At 36.7% G+C, this 27269-nt stretch overlaps 1 protein-coding gene across 4 annotated transcripts; it reads right to left on the reverse strand.

The window, feature by feature from the left end:
• Positions 1-3384: 3384 nt before the first annotated feature.
• MFAP5 (microfibril associated protein 5) lies at positions 3385-24760 on the reverse strand. Of its 4 annotated transcripts, none has more exons than XM_012550703.3 (10): positions 24650-24760; positions 24020-24079; positions 23195-23230; positions 16011-16046; positions 15651-15686; positions 15078-15113; positions 14062-14091; positions 9652-9739; positions 9022-9095; positions 3385-6141 (listed from the first exon to the last, which is right to left on the reverse strand). In XM_012550703.3, the coding sequence occupies exons 2-10, from the start codon at positions 24075-24077 to the stop codon at positions 6029-6031; spliced, it is 507 nt and encodes a 168-aa protein (XP_012406157.1). In that variant the 5' UTR covers positions 24078-24079; positions 24650-24760; the 3' UTR covers positions 3385-6028. The 4 variants fall into 4 exon arrangements, with proteins under 4 accessions (XP_012406157.1, XP_031794176.1, XP_031794175.1 ...); XM_031938316.1 differs by having other exon boundaries at positions 24623-24758; XM_031938315.1 differs by lacking the exon at positions 24650-24760 and adding an exon at positions 24574-24631.
• Between the last annotated feature and the right edge of the window lie 2509 nt (positions 24761-27269).

A 27269-nucleotide genomic window follows, 5' to 3' on the forward strand; every position in this document is an offset into this window, starting at 1 on the left:
AATAAATATTATAAAGTATATTAAAATAACATAATTATAAAGTTTACAAAATATAATAAATAAAAATATAAAAGTATATAATAAAATATATTATTTTAAATAAGTAAATATACACATATGGGAAGTGCTCAACAGTTTTTTTTTTTTTAACAAAGAGCAAAAATTCATTGGTCACTTCACTAAAGTGCTAAAACTGACAGGAGAAGAATAACCAGAATGGGGTGATAATTTGTGAAAATCCTGAGGAGGGAAAAGTCCTCACCATCTGCCCTCTCCATTTTAATCCCAACTAATTTAGTCCCAAAGAATTAAAGGATAAAAGAAATCACCCAACTGTACAGAGTGAAGTCCCTACAAATTAATGTTATCTAATCTTAATGGGTGGACCCTGCTTAGGAAAACCCCTTTATTTCTCCCTGCTTAATTCCCTACTATACAACCCAAAACACCTGTTCACAGTTTCTCTTTTTTCCTTAAGTCACAAGCAACACCTCCTCCCAACTTCATAAAGTCTACTTTCCAATTCAAATGAACTACTCGCTATTCCCCAAACTCAACAGGATATGTCCCACTTCCATGCATTTGTACAAACCAGCCCCCATTCTGGAATATATTTCCTCTTTATCTTTACATTACAGAATCCTTCTTTCATGATTCAGCTTAGATACCCCCTCCTCCACCTACCCCTATTTTCTTCTACTCCACCATTAATACTAGCTTCTCAAATATTTCTAGGACTATGTATCTGATCTTTCCTTTGCCCCTTTCCTCATAGCCCTGTATTATTTTTATCTATGATCACATTTTATCCCCCCCCCGCCCCCCGGTCAAATGTTAGCTTCTTGAAATCAGGGACTGATTCGTATTTGTCTTTATCCCAGTCAGCTAGCATAAAACCCAGCACATGGTAAGTGTTTAATAATTTTTTTTTGTTAAATTTAGTGTTAAAGAATATTATACATGACAATGGATACATAGAGGGAACTATGAAAATTGCAAATGTGGTCTAAAGTTTATAATTAAGTAGAAAAAATTTTAATAACTGGAGGAGAGGCAATGAAGCTTAGTTTGTCAACAGGAAGCTGCGGGCTCTACATCTCTATTTATATAAACAACGTCTGCTTTTTCCATCTTGGGGTCTATTCAGAAGTTATCATCTGACTATACTGCTGCTAGCTTTGCTTGACTGGTTTTGGAGAAGCCGAAGGCCACCTGCTCTCTCTGCCCACTTTTACCGCAATGAAACCTCAGTCACTTTCCCCCATTGACAGGCATTTGAAAACAAGATGCTCTTGGGAGCTGCAGAGAGAATGGTTGTCATTGAAACTTTGGACTTGTCACCCCAAGTTTTGTTTTTCCAAGCAATGAGGCTGTTTTACAATGTTACTGGTGTCCCTGGGTCTTCACACCTCCCTCTGGAAACTCCCAACAATGCCATTGCATTTTTTTTTAACTATACCTTCTATCATTCATAGTTTTAACTATTTGCATTGATCATACCCTCTTAGCTCTTGCAGTTCCACTGTAATACTGTCACCCTTCCCTTTATCACTTTCCTGCCTTCTTCACTTTCTTATACTACAAGATCAGGGCACTTTTTTCCCCTTTCTTCTTATTTTTCTTAAACTCCCTCCTTTCATTGGGCCACAGCTATTTCAGTGGAGGGGAGAAGGGTCACAGAAGTGGGGAGCAGTTGTCTGCTCTGTCTAGGTACAGAGAATATGATTAGAAAACTAGTTGTAACCTTCAGTACCTAGGAGGCAAGGGAGTGAGGAGGAGGAGCTTGTGGCCAGTATTTTCTGTGGCTTGAAGGCATCAAAAGACAGGCTCAGTGGTGAAGGCAGCTGGAACTTGTTTATCTTCCTCAGATCAAAAGGACCACAACCAGAGCTCTGTGCAGGACAGTAGGGGTTTTAGAAGCTATGGCAGGAGTGATATTTAAAGACATTTCATCAAAATAAAACTCCACTGCTTTCAGTCAAGATAGGAGACTTCAGGTTTGAAATGTAATGCATAAGGAGGGGTTGGGTTTAGAATAAAACAAGATGACAGAACTTATTTAGGCAGAATAGGTGACTTTGGAGTTTGCTATCAAGGATACTCAAAAAGCATCATTGCAGAAAAATATCATTTCTTTCCCCCCAACCCAAAAAAAAATAAATCTCCCACCACCATGCTGATATCTAACAGTCCCCCAACTAAAATTTCAACCATTTGACCTACAAATCATCTTTTATTAAAAAGTAAAAATCCCTAAAAGGGTATAGTTTCAGCATTTCACTCTTTAACATATTAATGCCAATGAGTTTATCAGATTCTATCTCTGGGTGGTAAGTGAAGAAAGGGATGAAAATCTTTAGCTCTTAAGGTGTACAGAAATCTAAGGGAAAGGCAGTTTCAGTAACTGATTGTAAGAACTCATAAAGGAGAAATGAGGTAGTAAGGAAGAAGGAATATTTTGCCCATTTCAAAATTTTGCCTGGGATCAGATTAGAGAAGAATTAAGAAAAGAATTAGAGAGCTTTACAAGGATGAGTAAAACTGTTGACATATTCTGATTTTCTCCCATGGAAATCAGGAAGGGGGAGAGAGTGTTGCAGAAGGGGAGGTAGTGGGAAATGAAAACAGTACCAAAAACAGAGGTTGCAAAGTTAAGAGAAGAGTGAAATACCCGCTTTTCTCCTCTGACACTGCCATCATGCTGGGGCAAATTCTCATCAATTTGTGCTTGGACTACGGCAATAACCTGCTATTTGGTCTACCTGACACATCTTTCCCCATTCCAGTACATCCGTTATTTAGTCACTGGTCATTTTCTTAAAAATGCAGGTCCAAACATGTCATCCTCCCTACCCAATAAATTTAAATGACTACCTATTACCTATCTAAAATAAAATCTTCTCTTTGGTATGCAAAACCCTTCCCAACCTAACTCCCTCTCTCTCATCCACTTTCCAATCTTCTTACACTTTATAATTTTAACCCCTTCCTTCAATTTCTACTTGGATCCAATGGCACTGGCCACTTTATTGTTCCTCAAACAAGATCCTCCATCTCTTAGCTCCAGAAATTTTCACTGAAATTTCCTTCAAACCTGGAATGCTCTCCTTCCTCTACCTCCTGGCTTCCCTGGCTTGTTTCAAATCCCCCCAAAAAATTCTAACTCCTACAGGAAATCCTCTTAATTCTAGTGCCTTCCCTCTGTCAATCATTTCCTATTTGTCCTGTATACCTAGGGTGTTTGTACATAGTTGTTTGTTGTCTCTGTTAGAAAATGAGATTCTCAAAGGCAGATATTGTCTTTGACTTTCTTTGTATCCTCAGCACTTAGCACGGTGCCTGATTCATGGTAAGGCACTTAATGAACATTTATCAACAAACAGATTGACATCTTCACCCTGTGAAGTTTATTAGAGATTGCTGAGTAGGCCAATAACAAAAACGGATGGAGTGATGTGATCCAGAAAGAATGGCACTTGCAAAAGCATAAAGAGGAAGTAATTAGAGGAGAAAAATTAGAGGAGGCAAAGATTTGGAGGTGGAAATATCTGTCTGCTAGGAAATAATATGGGCCAGCCTAAAGAAAACCATTTAAAACAGAGGAGTAGAACCAGAGATACAGATGAATTATGGAAATAGAGCACAGCTAAATCTTATATATTCAGCATAATGAGGAAATAAGGCAGGAAATAATGAGACAATGGATTACTTTCCAGTATGGGAGAAATGATATTTCTTTTCATGATTTTCTTATCCATTATACATAATGCCAGGATTAAGGCTCCTTCACTAGAGAAATAAAACTTATAATCCTGCATATAATAAGAGGTTCAAGTGTTAGAAAGAATTCTCAGAAACTTTGTACCCATGAAGTTGCTATATAGTGTTTTAAAAATATAATTAATATGTTTGTCTATATGTATGCCTACATTCAACCCTACAGGATGCACTGAACAGAGAAAAGGAAAAGCAGAATTTCAGGTTCTTGCAAGCATCTCACCAGCTAAATTATGTGCAAAATCCCGTCAAACTGTTCTTCAGAGCCATCAATTCCCAATAAGCGAATAAGACTGTTTAACATTGAGGCATGTAATATATCATAATAGCAAAGTATCTTAATCTTTAAATGATGATTTCCAACAGCTTATTGGTTGACAGAACATAGTTCTATTCTCTAGAAATAAATGAAATAATATTCTTAACCAGAAAGATTCTTTGAAATAACAACTTAGCCCTTATGTGGCTAGAATTTGCCCTTTTACATAGTAGACTATTTGTCCTAATACAGAGTGAATTCATCTCCAAATAACAGAAGACAGCCATTTTTTTTTGAGCCAGAAAAGGTTCTTGTATCTAGGTCCTAATAGAGATTAATACTAAAAATATAATCCATAGAATCATAGAATTGGGGGGGGGGAGGGATTTCCAACTCTTTCATTTTGCAGAGGACAAAAATTAGGGTTAGTGATGATTTTTCTATGATCAGCCAACTCCTTTGGAGATACAAGATTAGAAGCAGGTCTCTTAAAATTTTAGTTCAGGTGTTCCACTATATTAAACTGATCATTCCAAGAAATCCAATATCTGTCCAGTATAATTCAGCTCTTTTCCAAGCCCAAATACAAATGCTAGTCTATGGAACAGTTCATAATTTATATATTTTTAAGAATTGGAGCAAGAGGGAGGAAGCAACATGACCTGCACTGATAGAAATTCATTACATTTAACCCAGTATTATGAATTTATCTTGTAAATGATGTTCCAGTTTGCCTATATCCTACTCCTTACCCAATACAATGACCTATTTCCCAATCCTTTTAATAATAGAATATTTTAACACAACAAAAAAAAAATCCTTCTGGGTTATTTTATCTGGTATTTTCTCTATGGAATTTATCAGTGACTCTCCATTGATAAGCCTTTTTCTTCTTAGATTATACAAAGCCTCCAAAGTATTCCTCTAGGATTTTCTTTGGGAAACTATTTTTCTACCATGACACAATATTTACTTTTTTTACTGGAATGGATCACTTCAGGATCTCATTCCTGTTCTATTTTTCCGGATTGTCCTAACTTCTATCCTTTCTGTTTCAATATTAATGTTTTGTTTTCTCCAAACTAATCACAGTATTTGTAGACTAAACATCCCAAATCTTCTCTATGGACTAAAAATCTACATTCCTTACAGGCTTCCTCTCAGATTTGGTGGAGGTCATGAAAATGGGTCAACAAAGACAAAGAGCTTGTTTTCTGATAATTAGGAATGACTCACCTATTCCAATTAGAGCTCTTTAGATTAATGGGATTCCTTGTTATATGAAAAGTCAACAAAATAATCATTAAATGTTTGACTGAATGAACTAATGAGTAAATGAATTAGTCAATAAATGATACTCAGCTTCCAGCTGCATTGCCAGATAAGATTCTAGGGAAAAGATCTTAGTCCCTTACTTGGTTTGTTCCTCAGATCCCTATATAAGTTTTTTTTTTTTTTAATGTCCTTTAAATATTCTCAGAGGAACTATGGTTTTCTGAGGACAACACATTTTTAAAAGCACCATAATTTTCCATAAAACAGAAAGATTTTAGTAGGCAAGCTAAAAATTTAGCTAGTACTATAGCCAAGTCAAAAGAAGACTAGGGAGAGATATCTAGATAAAGGGGAGCTAGCAGAGGAAGCAATGTTTCTAGAATTCTTTGAAAGCAAGAAGTTATGTGAAATTCTCTAGATTGCCAAGAATAAACTCTCTCCCTATATGTCATCTACTTGACCCCCACTTTCCTGGAATCTAGGTCACCTATATAGTCCTTAGGTATCCCTATTATACAGTGATGTCACAAATTGGCAGTACCACTTGAAGTGTTGAGGAAAGAGCTCAACGCTGACAGTTTGGGACAGAGGCCATGGGAAAGAGCAGAGGAACTAGATAAAGACATCAAGATGTCTGTGGTGAGCTGACCTAGGAAATAAATGGCTCTTTTTTCTCCCCTCTTCCCCCTTTCCCTTTCCATTCTTCTTCCTTCATGATCACAGGCCATTGGGCCTCTGCACCTCCACATCTTCACAAACTGGGAGACGAAAGTAGTTGGAACGTTGGAGACGTCTCGGAGGAAGACCAGCTATCTGACGACAAAGTTCATCTGGAGAGGAAGGAAAGAATGGAAGATTAATAAAAACAAGGAAAGGAATAAGGCTTGAGTCCAAAGAAAACAACAACAATAACAAAAACTCTACCTTTATCTTCTAGCTCCCAATCATGGTCCTAATATTGGGCCTTTCCATTATAGAAACTGAGAGATTGTCAAGCAACCAACAATTATTGATGAAAGTACTGGCTGTGTGCAAAGCTCAAGAGAGATGCCTCCTTGGAAACACTGGGATAAGGAAGTCAAGAATCCCCATGCCCTATCTTCAGTTTTAAGGTGCTGCTCTTGCAGGTAATTTGCACAGAGCTAATGGGAGCATATATCAAGTTTTCTGCAAAGTTCACTATGTGGTGCAGAATCTAAGCAGCTGCTGAGTCAGATGAGGCCTGGTCTGTGGTGCTAACCCTACCCACAATCACTGTGCAGAGCTAAACACAGAGGGGATGAAAGGTATCTTTGTTCATACAGTGAATGGTCTTAGGCAAGAGTGTGCTGGGAAATATTTAACTATCAGCTCTCCGGAAATGCTCAACACTCTTTTCAGTTTAATCTGCTCTATTAACATTTTCTCCACCACTTTCTTAAATTTAGAGCATCAACAAAATAACCAATCAAGCCTGATTTGTAGCCTTTGCTAATTTCCAAAGTGTAATGCTCAAACTGAAAAACATAAAATTCCAATCTTCTAGTCTTTCTAAAACTTCTCTATCTTTCACCCATGACATTCTACAGACCAAAGAAAACAGAAAGTCTAGTAACTTAATTGCCACAGTGGGAGCCCAAGACTCCCTTAAGTGCTATTCTCAATTCTGTATCTGACTTACTATGTAATGGATTACAGCAGCTACCTTGCCTCAATTTCCCTATTTTCTAAAATAATGATTTTCATTTTAGGTCTTTGACCATGTTGTTCTTCAGTGAGATCTCCCTATCATAATAACAAATCTGCCTTCTTCACCTAGGACTCTAGTAAATGCCTCCTGGAAAGGCTAGTGAATCACAGGCAGCATGGTGCAAAGAGCATTTAATAAATATTTGATGAATGGATGAATATTAAATCCGTAAAGCACATTGCCTCAATCAAGGACTAGGTAGCTCAACTCCACCCAAAAAGTCCTGAAATTTTTGTATGGAAGTTTTAAGACAAGAAATCATAGGCCCAAATAGCACCTCCTCTTTTCCATTCAGTGACTCTGACTGGATAAATCTAGACTGTGCTAAAATCTTTTCTTTACCTCCTATGTCCCCACTGGTTTCTTGAATCTCACTATCTCTCCTTTAAAAGGGAAAGAATCAAGGAAATGTGAATGAAGCATGTATTAGTGGATATTTGTGTTTTCTTTTTTCTAATTATTAGAATGGAAAGGCAGTAGGCTACAAAAGAAAGACACTGGATTTGTATTAATAAGACCTGAGGTGATATCCTTTCTCTGTCATTTATGGAGTAAGTCGATTAATTTCTCTGAACCTCACTTTCCTCATCAGTAAAAGAAAGAGAGTAAAATTTAAACTATGTAACTCATAGTCATTCTGAGCGTTTTGAAAATCTTAACACCTTATAGGGAAGTGATGTGGACAGTGATTAGGTCAGGAAGAATTGCCCCATACTGGTTATAGGATCTGAACAAATCATTATTTAACTTCTAATGCCAAAGGAATCTCTAAGTCTTTAAGTGACTGATAAGTTGTCTACTTGCATATCAGAGTTCTGAACTAAAAGAAAACACTATAAAAATTGGGAGGATTAGGATCTTTGCTCTTTCTCTCTCCTTACCATTTTAGGAAATGGAGAAAATAAAATGTTTGGGCATGGTGATAAATGAAGTTTCTAGCTATAAAGAGACTGAAGGTAGAGAAAAGAGCAGTAGCAATCTGAGACTGAATCCAGATTCAGGGGATATTTTGGCTATCATCTGTCCCCAGAAAGATGGTACCAAAATTTAAATTTTTCTAACCTGACAAAATAGGGGATTCGGTGCCTGCTCTTCAGAGGCATGATCATTGAGGAAGGGGGAAAGAGAGAAGACTATCATCTGAACCTCCTTTTTCTCATTTAAGGAACAATGGGTTTCAGGCTAGTTGTGCCTTTGTCAGAGAAGGCCTCATGCTCAGGAAACAGGTCTCTGGGAACTAGCATAAATATTTAGGACTAATAATAATAACAACGATAGCTCATATTTACATAACATTTAACATATTTAGATAGCACTTAACTATGTTCCAGGTACTGTGTTAAGCACTTTGTAGTTATTATCCCCTTTGATCCTCACAATAACCCTAATGAGGTAGATGCTGTTATTATCCCCATTTTACAAGTGAAGAAACAGAAGTAGACAGAGTTTAAGTGATTTGTCTAGAGTCACACAGGTATTAAGTGTCTGAGGCTGAATTTGAATTAGGTCTTCCTGATTACAGACCTAGAGTTCTATCTACTGTAATATCTACTAATACCTACTGTAATATGTAATACCTACTGTAATACTCCTACTAATGATTCTATAATTTCAATTTTGTTTCTCTTTTTTAAAATAAAGGACTTTCCTCAGTGACACTGTAAATTAAACATTTACAAGTAAGGAGTCTCTTTCAATATATTAGAAGGTATCATGCATGCATGGTCCCAAGCTTCCTTAATGGACATTTAGTCATGAGTGAAAAAAATAACCTAAGGATACTTGGACCCTTTAGGTCATATGAGTTTCTGAAAGAAAGATAACAAAAATATGAGTTAGGACTATTAATAGTACTAACCTTTGGCAGTATTCTGTGGAAGGAAATCTATCTTATTAGGTTTTGGCAAAGAATCTGTGCTTCCTATAATAAGAGCCCAAAACACTTTTATTCCTTTCTTCCAACCCTTGGTCCTTACATTACCTTTCATAACTTCATGTTCTTTACAGATGAGCCTGGTACAGATTTCCTTATTGATGATATACATCCGGCGGACACTGTCAACATCCAGAGAAACCAAAAGATGGAAAGGAAAAAGACAGACACTCATTAAGAAGGAAAACAGGGACAGGTTTACCTCAGAGTGTGGGGTTCTTTCCAAGCCCCAGCTTCAATTTCCACCCATGTTGTTCTACTCATGTTCAATCCCATCCCCCACACACAAACATGCAAGCCTTGGATTCCCCAGAGTTATCCTGCTTCTGTTTAGGAGATGCACTAAAAAAAAAAACAAACAACAACAACAACAACAAAAACCTCCTATAATAAGTAGTCAAACTTGCAAATTGCTTGTAAGCTTTTCACTATGCTGTCCTTTACCTGATATTGTACCTGACTTCAATCTTATCCCACCAGATAACCGATTTTCACTACCAGGAATCTCCTCCTTAACCAAAATGCCTTGTGTCTACTTCCTCCAGTTAAGTACTCCAAGATTCTTTCTGTTTCCTTAAACTTTCCAAAAAAAAAAAAAAAATCTCTAGGTTTCCCAATGCCCAGGAGATACATATGCCGTCCCAGAAAATTGATCCTGAGGGTTCTAGGCTCTCTTACTTGACAATGCATAGTTGATGGATACACTGTTTCACTGGCCGATGCACTGAGTACAGGCGTGTACAGGGAAACTGCTCCTCCCGGCACTCTGCAGGAGAGCCCAATACAAAAGGATGACTTCAGAAGAGACATAGCCAAGAAATTAAGTAAAGATTTGGACAAAGACAACTCAGATGATGTGGTCTGCACGATATTTTCTTTGGGGATGCGGGGGAAGACAGTGTTTGGTAACCTATCTTCCTGTCTCAAATAAAGAGATCACAATCCCTTAGGTGTTCCTTTTCCTATGGATGTCTCAATATTCATATTATAGCAGTTCTTGCCTTTTCCTCTGAAGCATAAATAAACAAATAACATAGAAAGAAGAAGCTAATCTCATTCTCTGTCTCTACCTCTGTCTGTCTCTGTCTCTGTGTCTGTCTGTCTATGTCTCTGTCTCTCTGTCTCTCTGTCTCTCTCTCTCTCTCTCTCTTTCCTTCTCCCTCCCTTCCTTCCTTCCTCCTTGACCATGGCAGAACTCCTTCCACAATAAGATTGAATGATTAATAGTTATTCTCTGGGTCTGGCCATTGAATTATTTCCAAATCTACTTATCTTACCATCAACCCAACATCTCTGCATCTTGTCAATGAGAATAGTATGAGTGATTTTGCCATTTTGCTATAGTATTATCATGATCTCTCATGCTACCCTGCAAATACTGAAAAGATTTTCAATTAGTTGATAAAGAAAAATTCTCATGTGGGAATTCCTTTTGTCTTTCATAATCCCAAGAAATTACCAAAAACCCAGAGGTGCTGAAGACTTGGCATTACATATTAGAAGTAGAATCTGAATCCAGACTTTCCTGATCCTAACCCTTTCATTGTATCCACTATGTCATGCTGCTGCTTATACCAGTGAAGTATTCCTGTTTTAAAAAAAAAAAAAAAAAAAAAAAAAAAAGGAAGAAAAGAGAAAGGAAGGAAGGCAGAGAGAAAGAAAGAAAGAAAGAAAGAAAGAAAGAAAGAAAGAAAGAAAGAAAGGAAGGAAGGAAGGAAGGAAGGAAGGAAGGAAGGAAGGAAGGAAGGAAGGAAAGAAGGAAAGAAGAAAGAAAGAAAGAAAAAAGAAAGAAAGAAAGAAGTGAAGGAAGAAAGGAAAGAGGGAAGGAAGGAAGGAAAGAGGGAAGGAAGGAAGGAAGGAAAGAGGGAAGGAAAGAAAGAAGGAGAGAAGGAAGGAGGGAAGGAAGAAGGGAAGGAAGAGAAATGAAGTTAATACCATGATTTATTCTTGATGAAACCATGCTAGGTTTTGAGATCACTATTTCCTTTCTACATGCTTCCTATCTGTTTAATAATTCATTCTGGAATTTTTCCAAGAATCAAGATCAAGATCACTGGCCTATAATTTACATTTTTTTTTTTTTTTGGAAATTTAAACAACTCTTGCTATTTTCCAAACCAGTGAAATGGTGTCTGTCTTTCTCCACAATATTTTCAAAGACCACTGACAAACAATCCAGCAATGACACCTACCAATTATTCAATAATATTCTCAGATAAAGTTCATCTCTGACTAGTAACTTAATTTGAGAAAATTAATCTTAATCTTAATTAATTCTTAATCTCTCACTAATTATCTTAGTTATCTACTCTCTGCAACTAGTTTTTTTTTTTTCCTGTCCTTTCCACTACAAATATTATTCTCCTTGTTGGAGAAAATAAAAGCAAAATAATAATTAAGCATCATCCCTCTTTCTATCACTTTCTGTTCACACAAAATAGCAATCTTACGCCTTCTTTAATCCCTTTCTTTCCTCTGATTTAAAAAAAATTGTTTCTACCTTTACTTTTCTTGACAGCTTTAACTCTTTCTGATTTTTAAAAATACCTGAAAATATTCTTAGACCAATTTTGCATTAATTAATTCTCCATTACTTTCTCTTGCTTCCATCTCCTGTACATTTTTTAGCATCCAAGTTGATCAATGAGCTCCTTATGAATGAATATTAATCCTTTAGATAGCTTCCACTTTTCTCTCTTATCAAAATTACTTTAGTCTGGTTTAAGAATTATATTCTTAAATGCTTTTTATGCACTCTGGGATAATTTTTCTTGTGGCATCATAATCCATGGCATAGTTTTTCATGAAGCCTTAGAAATATCCTGTCCCAAAATCTAAGGGGTATTTTAGACTATACCTAGTTCTCCTCCTCTTTCTTACCACAAATGTTAAGATAGCATATGTATACAAGATATTATTTACCTATATTTTAGCAAAATATTTTAGTCTCTCATGCTATACTCACAGATAACATTGAGTGATGTTGTATCCCACAGTTAAGTGGAGTTGAAACTGGTTGAATGGCCAAATCCAAAGAAAATACATTAAGAATTCAGTCTCATTGTAAAAGGGCATTTCCTGTGGATTCCTCTAGGAATTTATACTTGCCCCATGCTGTTGAACATTGCTATCATTGCCCAAGACAGAGACATATATGCCATACCTATCAAATCTATTGATGGCACAAAACTCAGGATAGCAAATACACTATATGATACATTTTTGGATCCAAAAGGATTTTGGCAAACTAGACATTTAAGAAGAATCAAAAGAATGAAATAAATGAGATGAATGGGAAGTTTTACACTTGGGTTCACAAATATAAGATGTGAACAGCATGAGCAGATAATCATTGACCTAACAAGACCATTCTTGTGATTTTCATGAACTACAAATTCATTGTGAACTAACATTGTGAATGATATGGCAGCCATGAAAACACATGTGAACTCTGAATAGTTTCCAGGTCTAGGAAAGTGATGTTTTATCACCATACTCGGCCCTTGTCAGACTTACATATAGAGAAAAGTAGGAAAAGTAGCAATAGGTGGAAGTTAAAAAGAGATAGTTTCAAAACTGATAGGAAAAAAACTCCCCAATAAAGTCAAAAAACCTCTCCAAAGTCAGAAAGATCTTCCTTAGGGACAAATGAATTCGACTCACTAGAGCTTTTAAAAAACGGATTGATCTCAGGATGATTTTAGAGAGGCTTGGAGAGAGTTACATGAATTAATGCTAAGTGAAATGAGTAGAACCTGGATTTCACTGTACACAGCCACAGCAAGATTATATGATGATGAATTCTGATGGACATGGCTCTTCTCAACAGTGAGATGATTCAGACCAGTTCCAATAATCTTGCGATGATGAGATCTATCTACACCTAGTGAGAGAACTATGGGAACTGAGTGTGGATCACAACATAGCATTTGCACTTCTTTTGTTGTTGTTGTTTGCCTGAATTTCATTTTCTTTTTCATTTTTTTTTCCTTTTTGATCTGATTCTTCTTGTGCAGCAAGATAGTTGTATAAATACATATGCCTATTTTGGATTTACATATATTTTTTACCACATTTAACATACGTTGGATTAGTTTGCCATCTAGGAGATGGGGGTGAGGGTAAAGGGTGGGGAGAATTGGAACACAAGGTTTTGCAAGGGTCAATGGTGAAAAATTATTCTTACATATGTTTTGAAAATAAAAAGCTTCAATTAAAAAAAACTGATCACTTGGGGTCACTTCAAGAAAATTTTTTTGTGATATGGGTTAGGTAACATGTTCCGAGAGGTCTCTTTCAGCTCAAATTCTGTGACTTCCTTCCTCCTACCCTTTAAATTTTCTATACATTTCATCCCAGCAACCAGTTCTCATTTTTGATGAGTATCAACTCTTACAAAGCAACTTCCCTCATTAATTACTCTACATTTTAAAGGAGGAAATTAAGTTAAGTCAAGAAATCATTAATTGCTTTGCCTTTTAGGGAATGAGGGATCTTCAAAAAAATGTCTAGATAATAAAATTTCCCAATTTCTAGTGTTGGCTGCCAATTCAGATTTTTGTTTCTTTTCCCAAACTCTTCACCTATTTCCTTTTTCTGTCCAGGTTGTCAATAATATGCTCTGAGGACAATATCCCTCTTATTTCTGCTTCTTTAGACCTTCACCTAAATCTTCTTTCTTTAATACTGTCCCTGAACCAAGGATTTCTTTATATGAATTTATCCTCTTAGTATACAATATTATTCTGTCCGTACCTTTTTTCCTTATTCTTTTCTTATTAAATAAGATATACCCTTCCAGAGACATATTCCAATCAGATTTCATGCCATCCAGTCTCAGCCATACTTCTGAAATCATAGTTGCCTTGACAGCTATGGGCTCTCTAGCTCATGATGCCATACTCAATGCATTTGTGTATAAATGCCGGAGGCCTTGGTTTTATTTCACATGTCCTAGAGGAAGTTGATTAAGGAAAGAACTGAAAACAATGAGCTAGAATGTATACCCAAGAGTAAGAGACATGAAACAACAGTAGCAAAGGGAGAGAAAAAGAGTAACAGAGAGAGGTATGAAGGATGCAATCATACCTGCACTGGCATTTTTGTCACTGGAGATGGCTAAAAAACAGAAAGTTTTAGTTGGTTACTACTAGTTTCTGCTGTCTTCCACTCTGCTACTGCTATGTGGGTGGGAGTGATTCGAGAGGTGAGAGATTTGATGTCATTCAGTTTTTCAGTTTTCTTTACATAGCTTATAAAAAGACTACTTTAAAGACTGCTGGGGGCAGCTAGTTGGCTCAGCCCTGAAGTCAGAAGGACTGGAGTTCAAATCTGGCCTCAGACACTTAACACTTCCTGGCTTATAACCCCAATCACCTCAGCAAAAAAACAAAAACAAACAAAGAAAAACCGCTCATGAGCTATGGGACAGAATGAATCCCAGCAAGATGAAGTGGAAAAAATCTAAATCTATCCTTCCTGTCCTGAAACTGGAACATCTTTTATCTAGGGATTTGAGTATGCAGACAAAGAAAAAGATGGAATCCTGAGTGGAACTGGATATCTTCACAGGAATTCACAGGAATACAATTTTTTCCTATTGAACTTGTAGAGCTAGGCTTTGTGGGATATGACTTAAGAAAGAATATGGCCATTTTCCTGCCACCATTTGAATTGGACTAGAGAATCGAAAAGTTATGAGTTTGGGGTCTCAGGAAGGATAGAACAAAAAACTCCGTGATTGATTAGAGATCATAGTACCAACAAGAGATATCTCAAAAGGACACCCCTGGAAAGATTTCCAGGTAGTATGCTTAGGATTGAAGAATTTCCAGGAGCATCCTAGTTCTGAGAGTAAATCAGAATATAGAAAAGGGATATAGAGATCTCTAATTCTCCATCTGGGCCTTGGTTTTCCGTATTTAATCTTTTCATCAAGCAATGTAGAATGAGATTCTGGTCAAGGGGGTAAATTCTTTTCTGAGAGATTGAATCCAGAGTAGGTATAGTTAAAGATGGTATCTCCTTGAATAATAAACATCATCTGTTTCAGTCCTTCTCTCATACTTCTGGGGAAGTACCTGGGTTTCCAAAGCCAAACTTACCCTGATCGTCCATGGAAGGTACAACATCAACAAGAACTAAAAAGAAAAAGCAAGAGTACTTGTGAGAGATGAGGGTAGAGGGAAGGAATAGCATGGAGTGACCTGTAGTAATAGCAGAGGAAAAATAGGGATGTAAGGGTTAAGGAAGCTTTCTGAGAAAATAAAACTAGAGCTAGGGGTTAGGTATTACAGGTAAACTGTGACTAGCTGTGAATACTCACTAAAGCAAAATCTCATTGACTGATACAGTTTCAAGTAAGATCTGTTTTCCAAATTGGCTATCAAACTTCTTTTAAATTTTCTCAAAAAAAAAAAATATATTTTCTCTTCCTCATGAGCTAAAGGTAAAGCAATTCTCTCCTTAACTCTCATTTTGCATTTGTAGTACTCCATTACCTTTCCTTCTTTCATGCAGAAAGATCTAGGATTAGAAAGAATGTTAGAGATTATATATCTGAGCTCTTTAATTTTCCAGATGAGGAACTAGTGTCCCAAGAAGTCCAGAGAGTAAGTAATAAGAATATGTGATTATTTTCAGGATACAGACTGCTAAAGGACCAGATTAGAACTCACCAGTATCGTCTGTTGGGGGATCATTCACCATCAAATCTGAAATATTCCAAGTCAAATTAATATACAGGGACAGGAGAGGGAAAATTCTGAGAAAGAAAATAAGCAGGAGAAATAAAGAATGTCTAAAAGGAAGCTTAAAGGACTAGGGAGAAAGTAATAAGATCTTAAGAACAATGATTTTTAAAATCCTGAAAGGACCTGAATAGAATAGAAAGAATAATCAGAATAAAACTTGACTTCATCATCTGACAAATAGGCTTTACATGTATTTAAAATGTCTAATACTCTCCACTTTCACTTTTCCTTTTGCAAAAGTCAGCTCCAAGTCTATCCTTAGAACATTAAAAGAAGGAAACTTACTAGGATCATCTGTAAATGTCTCTTGAGTTGTCTCATCTGGAATTTAAAAAAAAAAAAAAAAAAAAAAAAAAAAGGATGAATTTTTTAAAATCATTCCTTCAAACAGTTCTAATATTCTCCATTCCCCACCTCTGCCCCTGATCCCACCCTGTGTCCTTTTCCCAATGACCTAAACTTTGAACCCTACATGTTGTTATTACCATTTCCTCTCTGGGGACTTCAGAAGACAGGAGATCATGAGAACTCATCTAATCTCCCTTTTGGAATGGTGAGAATCACCAAGATAATGTTCAGAGCATGCTTTGTGTTTTTTTCATGGGGAAAAATCAGCTTAGGAAAAGTCCAAATGTAGTTGTTCTCACTTCAACAAGACATTCAACAAATTGTTTGCCAACTGGAGGGAAGTTCATGAGGGAGATAAAGAGTATTCAAATAACTTTAATAGAATGTAGAAGAAGGTAAGCTTCATCAAAATAAAAACTACCATGGTAAACAGGGCAAAAAAGCTACAAAAGAATCGAGTAGAATAAAGCTGAAAAACAGTCATTGGACTTGATGATAAAGAGGTCTTAAAGTAGAAAAAAGTAGGTTGAAAGGAAAAAAGAAACATCTGATCAGTTAACAGCCAATAAACATTTATTAAACTACTTATTTGCCAAGCATTAGTGATACCAAAAAAAAAAAAAGGCAAAAGACAGTCCCTGCCTTCAAGAAGCTTATTATCTAATGAAGGAGACAAGCAAAGAGATGTAAAAACTTAAGGGATAAATAGGCAATAATTAAGACATGGAAGGAGCTAGAATTAAGAGGAATTGGGAAAGGCTGCATGTAAAACAGGATTTTAGTTGGGACTTAAAGGAAACTAGGGAAGCTAGTAGGTCGAAAAGAGGAAGGAGAGCTTTCCAAGAATAAGTGACAGTCACAAAAAATGCCTGAAACCAAGGGATGGGATATCTTGTTCATGGAACATCGAAGAGACCAGTATCACTGGATCAAAGAGTACCTGGTGGACAGCAAGGTGAAGACTTCAAAAAAAGGAAGGAGGTAGGTTATGAAGCTCTTTGAATGACAAGATATTGTATTTGTATTTGTATTGTATTTGATACAGGAGGTGACAGGGATCCAATACTGTTTATTGAGTTGGGGGGAGTGGATGGTGATATAGCAGACCCACCAGCAGGCTATTGCAATAGTCCAGTGGGAACTGATGAGGGCTTGCACCAAAGTGGTGGCAGTGTCCAAGGAGAGAAGGGCATTATTCTAGAGATGTTGTAAAGGTAAAACTGAGAGGATTTGGCAACAGCTCAGATATGGGGAGTGATAGATAGTGAGGAATGAATACAATAACTAGATTTCGAGTCTAAAAAAATGGTGTTCCATCCACAGTAATAGGGAAGATAGAAGGAACGAAGGGCTTATGGGGAAAGAGAATGAATTCTGTTTTGGACATATTGAATTAAAGATGTGTCCTGGATGGAGCAGCTAGTGGGTAGAGCATCAGTCCTGAATTCAGGAGGACCTGAGTTCAAATCTGATCTCAGACACTTATCACTCCCTTGCTGTGTGACCCTGGGCAAGTGACTTAACCTCAATTGCCTCAACAAAAAAAGAAAGAAAGAAAGAAAGAAAGAAAGAAAGAAAGAAAGAAAGAAAGAAAGAAAGAAAGAAAGAAAGAAAGAAAGAAAGAAAGAAAGAAAGAAAAGATGTGTCCTGGACCACCAGTTAGAGATGTCTAAAAGACAGCTATAGAAATGAGATTGGAGTTAGGCAAAGTTTCAGGAAAGATAGGTAGATTTGAGAATTGTCATCATGAGAGCTAATGAGACTACCAAGTGATGTAGTATAGAGGGAGAAGAGAAGAGGACCCAGGACAGAGCCCCGTAAGACATCTACAATTAGAGGGCACAAAGCAGAATGTCCAGCAAAAGAGATTGAGAAGGAGCAGATAGGTAAGAGCAGAACAGGAGAGAGCAATGTCCTAAAAGGTTAGAGGGAAGGGTATATGAAGAAGAAGATTTAGATGACTCCTTTGAGAAGTTTGGCAGTGAAGTAGAAAAGGGAAAGAAGGGAGGCTTAAGAAGACCAAAGAATGGTTTTAAGCTAATGTTTAGGACATAGGATGACAGCTAAAGAAGGGTCCTGGTGGAGGCTAAATGGAATAAAATAAGCACACAAGTAGAAGTATTTAGCTTTTCTCAAGGATAGAACAACTTTGTCTTCTGTGATCAAAAGAATAGACGATAATGCTGAGAAGTTTTGAGGACTAGAGAAAGGCATTAAAATAGTTGTTAAGTAACTTCGGTCTCCTCAGTGAGGTAGAAGTCTACTTCCTTTGTTCTAAGTGTGGGGTATAGGAAGTGGGATTGAGGTTAACAGGAGAAATGAGAGAAAAGAAATCAATAAATTTATTTGCCATGTATTTATTTATTAAGCATCTACTGTTTATTCAGGCACCAGGTTTGCCGAGGTAGAAATAAAAGTCACTGTCCTTGGGGTAGGTAGCATAGTGGATAGAGCAGTCCTGTAGTAAGGAGAATGTGAGTTCAAATCCAACTTCAGACACTTACCAGCTATGTGTATCTGGGCAAATCATAAAGCCTTAACTGCCTCCACAATCACTATCTTTGATAAATGTATATTTTATTTGGGAAAACATGTAAACATGAAACAAGATGAATACAAGATAATCTAGGGGAATAAGAACTAGCAGCTGAGGGGATCTGGAAAGGTTTCCTGTAGAAAAGAGTACTTGAGTTGAGTTTTAAAAGACACTTAGAGGGGCAGCTAGTTAGTGCAGTGGATAGAGGGCCAGCCCTGAAATCAGGAGGACCTGAGTTCAAATGTGACCTCAAACACTTAACACTTCCTAGCTGTGTGACCTTGGGCAAATCACTTAACCCCAATTGCCTGGGGAGGTGGGGAGAGAGAGAGAGAGAGAGAGAGAGAGAGAGAGAGAGAGAGAGAAGGAGGAAGAGGAGGAGAAGAGAAAGGGAGAGAGAGAGGGAGAGAGAGAAGGAGGAAGAGGAGGAGAAGAGAAAGGGAGAGAGAGGAGGAAGAGGAGGAGAGAAAGAGAGAGAGAGAGAGAGAGAGAGAGAGAGAGAGAGAGAGAGAGAGAAGCAAAAAAAAAAAAAAAAAAAAAAATCAGATCAGTGATATTCAGTAGCCTGAGAATAGGAACAAAAATAAGATGTTGGGAGTTAACCAAGGATAGGAACTCTAAGCTTCCAAGAGAAGAGGTATAAAACATTAAAATGGCAAACTATAGAGTCAAGATTAGCTATGCAGGCAAAGTAGTACATAGCACATGGGGGATGGATAACAAAATAGGGATAAGTCAGAAGATAAATGAACAGCAGTTTTAATTCAACTTAGAAAATGGGAGATGTAGAAAGATAAGTGATGTGTCAAGAGAGCAGAATTTTAAAATTCTTGGAAATGGTGTAGTTAAGTATAATGATGTCTAAGACTTGTCTATTATGGTTGTCTGGTTCCATAATAGGTGACTGAAGTGGAGTTGACCAGTTGTGTGATCAGATTGTCATAAAGGCTGCTATTAAGAATAGATAAGTCCCCCTACCTGCCATCTAGGGCAGAGGAGTGGAGGGAAGGAGGGGAAAAGTTGAAACAGAAATTTTTGCAAGGGTCAGTGTTGAAAAATTACCTATGCATATGTTTTGTATATAAAAAGCTATAATTAAAAAAATTAGATAAGCTCCCAAGGATAATGGCAAATGGAAAACATACTTGATTTGTATTGACAAGCCTGGATTTTTAAATCCCACTTCTGACACATACTACATTTATAACACTTAACCTCCCTGGGCCTCAATTCCCTCATCTATTAATATGAAAGGAATTGACTAGATAGCTTCCCTCCAAAATCTTTTTAGTTTCTAGAGCTACAATTCTATGATATTATGAACTACAAAAATCCTTGAGAAAGATAAAAATAAGCAAAATAGATGAAAAAAAGTTTTTATTTTGCAGATGCTAAATGATTAAAAAGATTGTATCATTTGCTTTAAAAGTCTTTTAAAAGTAGGAAAAATTCCACTTGTCTGAGAAAGATAAGACACAACCATTTCTAAAGACAAAAGAGTGAACCAGACAACCTTTTAATACCCCTTCAATTTTGAGAATTCTACATATAAAATATATATAGTAGAAAGCTGATAGTAATAATGTTCTGCATATCTGACAGTCTATTAAATGAAGAATTTTTATGCTAAGATCTTTGTTCTTTTGATATTTAGCATTGGATTGAATATAAATTTGAATGTTATATAAAGATATGTGTTCAAATCCAGGCTCTGTTAATAACTACTGCATAATATTGGGTGAGTCACTTACATGATCTCTGAGCCTCAGTTTAGTCACTTCTAAACTAAGGGATTACAACTATATCATCATCGAAATCTTAAAAGTTTCCTATAGGTTTAAAGTTTGACACGGTTTGCTAAAGGTTCCTTTGACTATTTCTTGGCAACTGTTGTTACGAGTGTTAGTGGTGGTAATGCCGGAGAAATCCTGGTACTGCTCAAAAGCACTTCCCCGTCACAGATTATGGAGTCATAATTGAAAAAGGAAATATAAAGTAAAAATGGACAAGTCCTAAGATGGTTTCTATTAGTAGTATTATTCTATTAGTAGGAGCAAACAAACAAACAAAAACCTAACTGAAATTGTAAACAATGTTTGCTCCCACTACAGATTTCTCCTAATTTAAAACTGAAGCAATTTTGGCATTCTGACAAACTTGTTAAAATCAAATGCATTTTTCCGTCAATATGGGAACACTGATATCTCTATCTAGAAGTGATCTATTCCCACCACATAATTTAAGTTGTACTACAGTTATTTGTATATATGTTTCACCCTTCTCACTTGCCTATAAGTACTTTGAGGTAAGGAACAGTTATGTTTTATCTTTGAAGCACCAGTACCTAACATAATAAGTGTTTAAAGTTGATAGAATTGATTTGACTTGAGACCATAGCATAACTGATGCTGCCCACTGGGTGGCAGCAAATTCATACCATTTAATTGTCTTTTGCAAGCCCTTCAACTTCATGTGTTTGCTCCTGGTTCAACTGATCATAGCTAAATAAAATACATGACAGTTGTGGGGAAAGAGTGGGAAACAAAAATAAAATAAAGAAAAGGGAGTCGTTTCTTTTTCTCTTGTTATTGCTAATACTGCAGAAGGAAATATACTTCGACTGGGACCAATTCAATTCAATCCAACAAAATTTTTATTTTTTTTTTTTATTTATTAAACCGTTACTATATATAAGACAAGAGGTGGAGTAGCACAGATAGAAGATTGGCCAAGGAGTCAGTGATTCAAATCTCGCCTTAGACAAAAAACCAATGGGAAACTTTTTAAAATTATAATTTATGGATGAGTTGTTTATCTGAACTGAGCAGAGAGTGTTTCTATACCAGAAGTTCACTACACCAAAGAAATTAAATGCCTAGTACCAAAAAAAAAATAGAAATTTTAAAAGTAGCACCAAGGTATTGGGAACATAAATGCAAGGCAAAAGGACTAAAGATCATTCTATGAAATTCATTAATGGTTCAATGAATCTTAGGGTTGTTTAGGATATAATCATATCTGTAAGCCACTGAGATGTAAACTTTTTTCATAAAGATAGTTCTGTCACAAAAACAGAGGCATGGATTAGTTGGAGCTCAGAGAAATTGTGAAAGTCCTAATTCAAACTTAGCAACAGACACAGTAGGTGTTTTTAGGCATGTCTCTATATCTCTCAATACTTGAATTAACCTATTTTTTTTTTTAAATTGGTTCTCGATACAGTGTCCAAGTTTTCAAATCTTCTCTGCCAAAGATCCATTTTCACTGTCCAATCCTTTTCTCATTTTTAAAATTCTGACTGTCACACTGGAAATATGCATCTTCCTTCTTCTATGAAGAACTGACCCTTGGGTACCGCAAATGAATACTTCTCATTTTCTTTTTTTTTTTTTTCTTTTTACTGAGGCTTGATTTGTTATTGATTGACTGATTTATATTTAATAAATCAAGGGAGTTAAATACCTTCATTAACAGTAATAAAAGGATCCTTTCTCCTTTTTTCCTCTGGATCTCTGACCTATTTGCTAAATCAAAATTGAGGAAAGTTTAATAAAGTATAAAATGCTCTAAGTACTTTGGGACATTGGACAAATCATCTGACCTTTGTGTTCCTTGGTTTCCTCACCTATTGAACTAAATGATTTCTAAGTTGTTCCAGCAATAAATGAATGATCTTACTTCATAATTATATTAGTGTCCTAAGGAGATGAGAAAGGGAGAAGGGAAAAGGAAGAAGAGTTGAACAGTATGTGTTTTACAAACTTTAAAGAAGAGAACTATACCTCCCGGTGTTGTTTCCAGATGAGCCACCACTTATGTCACTGTTATACATAAGAAAATAATTCTTTTTGAAAAGATAAAGTTTTACTAATATAGTTTATTTTTATGTAGCCTACATTTCTCAATGTATGCTAGAGTATTCTAAATGTATTTCTCCCTCTCAGAAAGTTATCTCTTATAATAAAAAAAAAATTTTTTTAAAGAAAAAAGTTCAACAAAATTAATCAACACATTGAAAAAGTAGACATTCTCTGCAGGGTTACTGCAGAGTAACTATACTTACAGTTCCTTACTTCCCTCAAAAAGAGAAGATACCTCTGAAAAAACTTTCTACTCTACCTCTATGGTTCAGTTTCTCCATCTGTTAAATTCATGTAATAATCCAATGGTTTTTGTGTGAAACAGTTGGTCAGTTTTCCTTGAAAAATCAATGAATCAAAAAGTTTTTATAAAGCATTTTTTATATGTCAAACACTTTGCTAGGCACTGGAGATACAAGACCAAAGAATGAAATAATGCTTACTTAAAAGGAGTTTGCATGCATCAAAGATGGAAGAGAAATGGATAAAAGCAGAGAAAGAGTCAGAGATGTTCCTGAGAAAGGGGTCTCCAAATATGTGAAAGAGCAAGAGAAGTCATGTTGAAGACATGAGATTACAAGAGCTAAGGAACATTTTAGTGTCTACACAATTCTCTCTCCCACTATTGACCAATACCTCTGATCACCAGTAATACAATTTGTTAAACCCTTACCAACCCACTCGATCATTTCCACATAGAATTGAGAACAAGATGGGACACTTACCTCCTCGCTGACCATTAATTCCTAGCAGAATCCAATCTATCAGAGAAAGAAAGGATTTGGATAATTGCAACCAACAATTAAGTTCCTTCTCTCTTACTGATAAATCAAGTGATAACCACTCAAGATTGTTTCTCAACTTACTATTTGAAGAATTTACAGCCAAAGAAATTCTTCTTTAATAAACCATATGTGGCAGAGAAGCAAGGACTAACTCTTGTTTATAAATCTGAGGTCCACTCCCAATTATTAATATCTATACTAATCTCCTATGAAAAGTTTTTCCTTCTGCATACATAATGTACATATATGTTCATGCATACTGTACACATATATGTGTATGGACTTATGAGTATGCATGTTTCATTCAGGAAGAAATGGGTTTTATAATATGTGTGTCTGTGTGTGTAGATAGATAGATATGTTTCCTGTGTGTGGTCCTTGTTCTTAAATGTTTGCGTGTCTATGTATATGTATCTCTCTACTTATGTGTGTGTATTTGTCCGTCTTTTAGTTTTATTTCCTTCGGTATACATAAATCTGAGTGGGTGTTTTTCCTGGTTTATGTATATATATTTGTTTACTTGTCCTAATAACGCTATGTACAGCCTTTGGTGGACCTTTTGGCTGACTAGGGCAATATTCACATTACTGACTTTCCCTTCCAGACTTTCACTGTTCCCCTAGCTAGGAGAGATACAGATTTTTGTACTAGGCCCTGATAACATTGCCCCCTACACACACACACACACACACACACACACACACACACACACATGCTTTGGAAGGAGACACCTTAGAGAGAATATGAAAAGGATAATGACTTACCAGAAGAAATGAAGAGTGCAATGAGACACAGCAGAAGCTTGGATCCCAAGGGCAGCATGTCTGTGGAGGGGAAGGAGAAAAAGTGGTGATGAAGGGAAGGGTAATAGAGGAGGAAAAAGGGAGAGTTGAGAAGGAAAGGAGGTAACAGCATCTAATTCTGCAACAGGATATTCAGGGATCCTTGTCTCTTTCACTGGCTGGTCTCTTCTCATATACTGTTTCCCACTCTGTCCTTAAACGCCCACTCTTTCATTGTTACCATATTGTATCTCCCTCTTCTGATTTTTTATTCTTGTTTCTCTAGTCTTTGTTCTTTTCACTCTCTCCTCTTTTTCCTTTTTCTTTTTCCCTACACCCATTAGTCCATCCTTGTTCCATCCCACCTATAGTCACTTGCTCTTGCTCTGTTTCCTCCACTCCTTGACTCCCAGTTCTCCTTGATTTCTTGTGCCTTTCTCCCTTCCTTTGCTTCCTTTAATGAATCTTTTTCTCCTAAACCTTGGATAATGGAACAAAATTTGCCATCCCACCACTTAAAACTTAGTGATCACCACCTCCCATTCTCTCTCCCTTTTCAGGGCCCCAGACAGCAGGACAACTCACTAAGCTCAGTGATCTGTCTTTTCCTACCGTCTCCTTTAGCAGTTGAGTATGTATCTTTACACTTTTTCAGTCAGTCCCCCCTTTGGCTGGGGAATAAGACAAGCAGGGCCACTCCCCAGGAAGCATTCCAAGTTTGGCTGTGTCTGAAAGAATGAAGTAGAGAGAGGGAGGAGAGAGGAAGGAGAGAAAAAAAAGAGAGAGAGAGAAGAAGCAGGATGGAGTGTCATAATGAGTATGGAATGAGAAAAGGGGAGGGAGGAAAGAGGGAATTATACACTCTTAATGCAAAGGTTAGGATCATAATGATCCTACTCTCTGGTGTATGTATGGGCCCAACCTAGTAAATTAATCCAGAGCACATGTGTGTCATTCACAACTTTGGGCCCAATCTCTCCTTTTGTCCACAGGTCCTTCTTATCTAATTAGTTCTCCCTCACTCTTTTAATTATTTGTTCACATTCACTAAATAAAATCTATATCTTTGTGTTCCTAAAAAAAAAAAAAAAAAAACTACATCTTTCTGTTCTCTTTGTCCTTTCTATTATACCTCCAATGTGCCACACCCACCCCCCTTCCCTCATCCCTTTTATTTCTATTTTCCTCAGTCTCTTGCTTCCTTATTTCAAGCTTTCAGGTTTCTAGACTGTTCCTGTTTCTCTCTGGAAATTATCTTACTTCTCTGGGAAACAATTGGCTGACTCCAATTGTTTGGAGGCTAACCAATTAGGTTAGCTAACCTAACCTAGGATTAGGTTAAAAGTTCATAGACAGGCAGTTGCAAAATTACAGCCCAGCATCATGATGAGGCTCTGTGGGAGAACATGGTCTCTGTCCCATGACATTGAACATCTTGGATTGTGGAACCCTGCAGGTACATTGTCAGAGACAATCTGGAGATCATGTGCATTTTCATGCTTTTTATTATCAACACATTAAATGTGTGTTGGACTTGAAGTCAAGAAAGTCCAGGTTCCAATATTGCCCCTGGTATTTCTGAGCTCTGCCACCTTAAGTAAGTCATGATTTCTCTGAACCTTAATTTCCACATCTGTCAAATGATGGTGATGAAAATATCCAAAATATGTTTCATACAGTTGTTATGCCAGATATATAAAAAGATATATAAAAATTAGTGGCAGATATATAGGAATTCTGAGGTTTTCAATGGCCAAAATTCAACACAAGTGCATTCAGGCTTTGCTACTAACAGAAAGGCATCAGTCATAAAGCCTGAAATTTAGCCTGCACAAGGAAGAGGGGAAACCTTGACTTTCTCCCTTGGGTCTACCTTTTGTTTGGACTTAAATTCATTTGAATCTACTAAGGTTGAGAAGGGGGACCCCAAAAGTCCCAGACTGGTATCACAAGGTGTCTCCAAAGAATTTGCAGACTTGAACCCATCTCCTAGTCAAGAGTAAAGTTTATTAAAAGCAAGGTGATGCCATTACTAAGTGGACTGAATTCTAAGAGAATCCAGTAAAGAAAGAGAACCAAGGAGATATTTATACAGTTATGTTAATTCTATAAATCAAGGGTAAGGCTAGGAAGAAATCTCCAGATGAATTAAGGGTTGTCTTCAGATGGATTGGGTGTGCTAAATTTTCTGAGGCAGATTCCAAAGCCAGAAGACCAAGGTCAGAGAACCCCAAAATCACAGTACATTAAATCTATTAAGCCAGAGAGGTTTTTGTCATATATATCAGCTTAGCTGAACTCCAGATTAAACTATTATCTGTAAAACAAGGCTTTGATTAGTATCCTGGGACAAGTGGAAGTAATAGCTTGAAAGCACTCTGCATGACTTTTGTTACCTAGATGTGGCTGTTGTAATTGTTTGTCCTTTGTTCTCCAAGAGGACCTCCATGGGAAGGTGGTACCATGACATGCAAGCAAGTTGGATTTAGCTGAGGAAGGGCTGTGCAATAACTAAAGAACTGCCAGTTAGACAGGTTTTAGCCAACTTGTCAGGAATAGGTTTTAACCACTCTTCTCTAGCAGACTGAAGCTAGGATTGTTGATCTGCCTTGAAGAAATGAGTACCTTAACAAGGAGCACATCCAGTAAGACCAGCAAAGCAATTAGCCCAGTAGAGATTCTGTGCCCACTGAGGAGCAGGCCTACCAAGTCCCGTAGAACAATAGGTGTCCAGCAATGATGCTGCACCTAGCAAGGAGAGTTGTCCCGCCATATATATTATATTCATCAAAAATGTCCTCCTGATAGATGATCCCTGTTTGTGGGAGCATGTATCCTATATTTATGAAAGGAATGTTATATTACAAATCTTCCTTTGTAATTTCATCAATTTTATTGCTTTATATTAACTGTGTCCTCTGGCTGACTAGAGAAAAAGTCAACACATCTGCAGGTTCATAAGTTACCATTTTGAGTACATATCAGGTGCAAGAAGAAAGTATCATAGATGCCATGGATAAATGTCAAGTGATTTTATGTGCTAAGGATTTGGTAGTTTCTTGGTAAAAGGAGCCTAAAAATCATTATACTGGATGTTCTGTACTGTGTACTTAGGAGTCTGATGGAAGTATATCCTTATTTTGGAAAAAGTATAGACATTAAACAGAAAGACAGTGAGTTTAATAACTAAGTTGCAATGGAATTTGCAGGCATTTCTTTCTAAAGGGAGAAA

Source organism: Sarcophilus harrisii, chromosome 5 (assembly GCF_902635505.1).
Source record: "Sarcophilus harrisii chromosome 5, mSarHar1.11, whole genome shotgun sequence".
NCBI classification, from domain to species: Eukaryota; Metazoa; Chordata; class Mammalia; order Dasyuromorphia; family Dasyuridae; genus Sarcophilus; species Sarcophilus harrisii.

Excerpts from the sequence above, each read along its gene's own strand:
- MFAP5 (XM_031938315.1), bottom strand. Across the intron at positions 23,231-24,019 it reads TGCACTCTTCATTTCTTCTG|ATTGGATTCTGCTAGGAATT; the intron begins GTAAGTCATTAT and ends TTTCTCTGATAG. Across the intron at positions 15,687-16,010 it reads GACATTTACAGATGATCCTA|ATTTGATGGTGAATGATCCC; the intron begins GTAAGTTTCCTT and ends GGAATATTTCAG.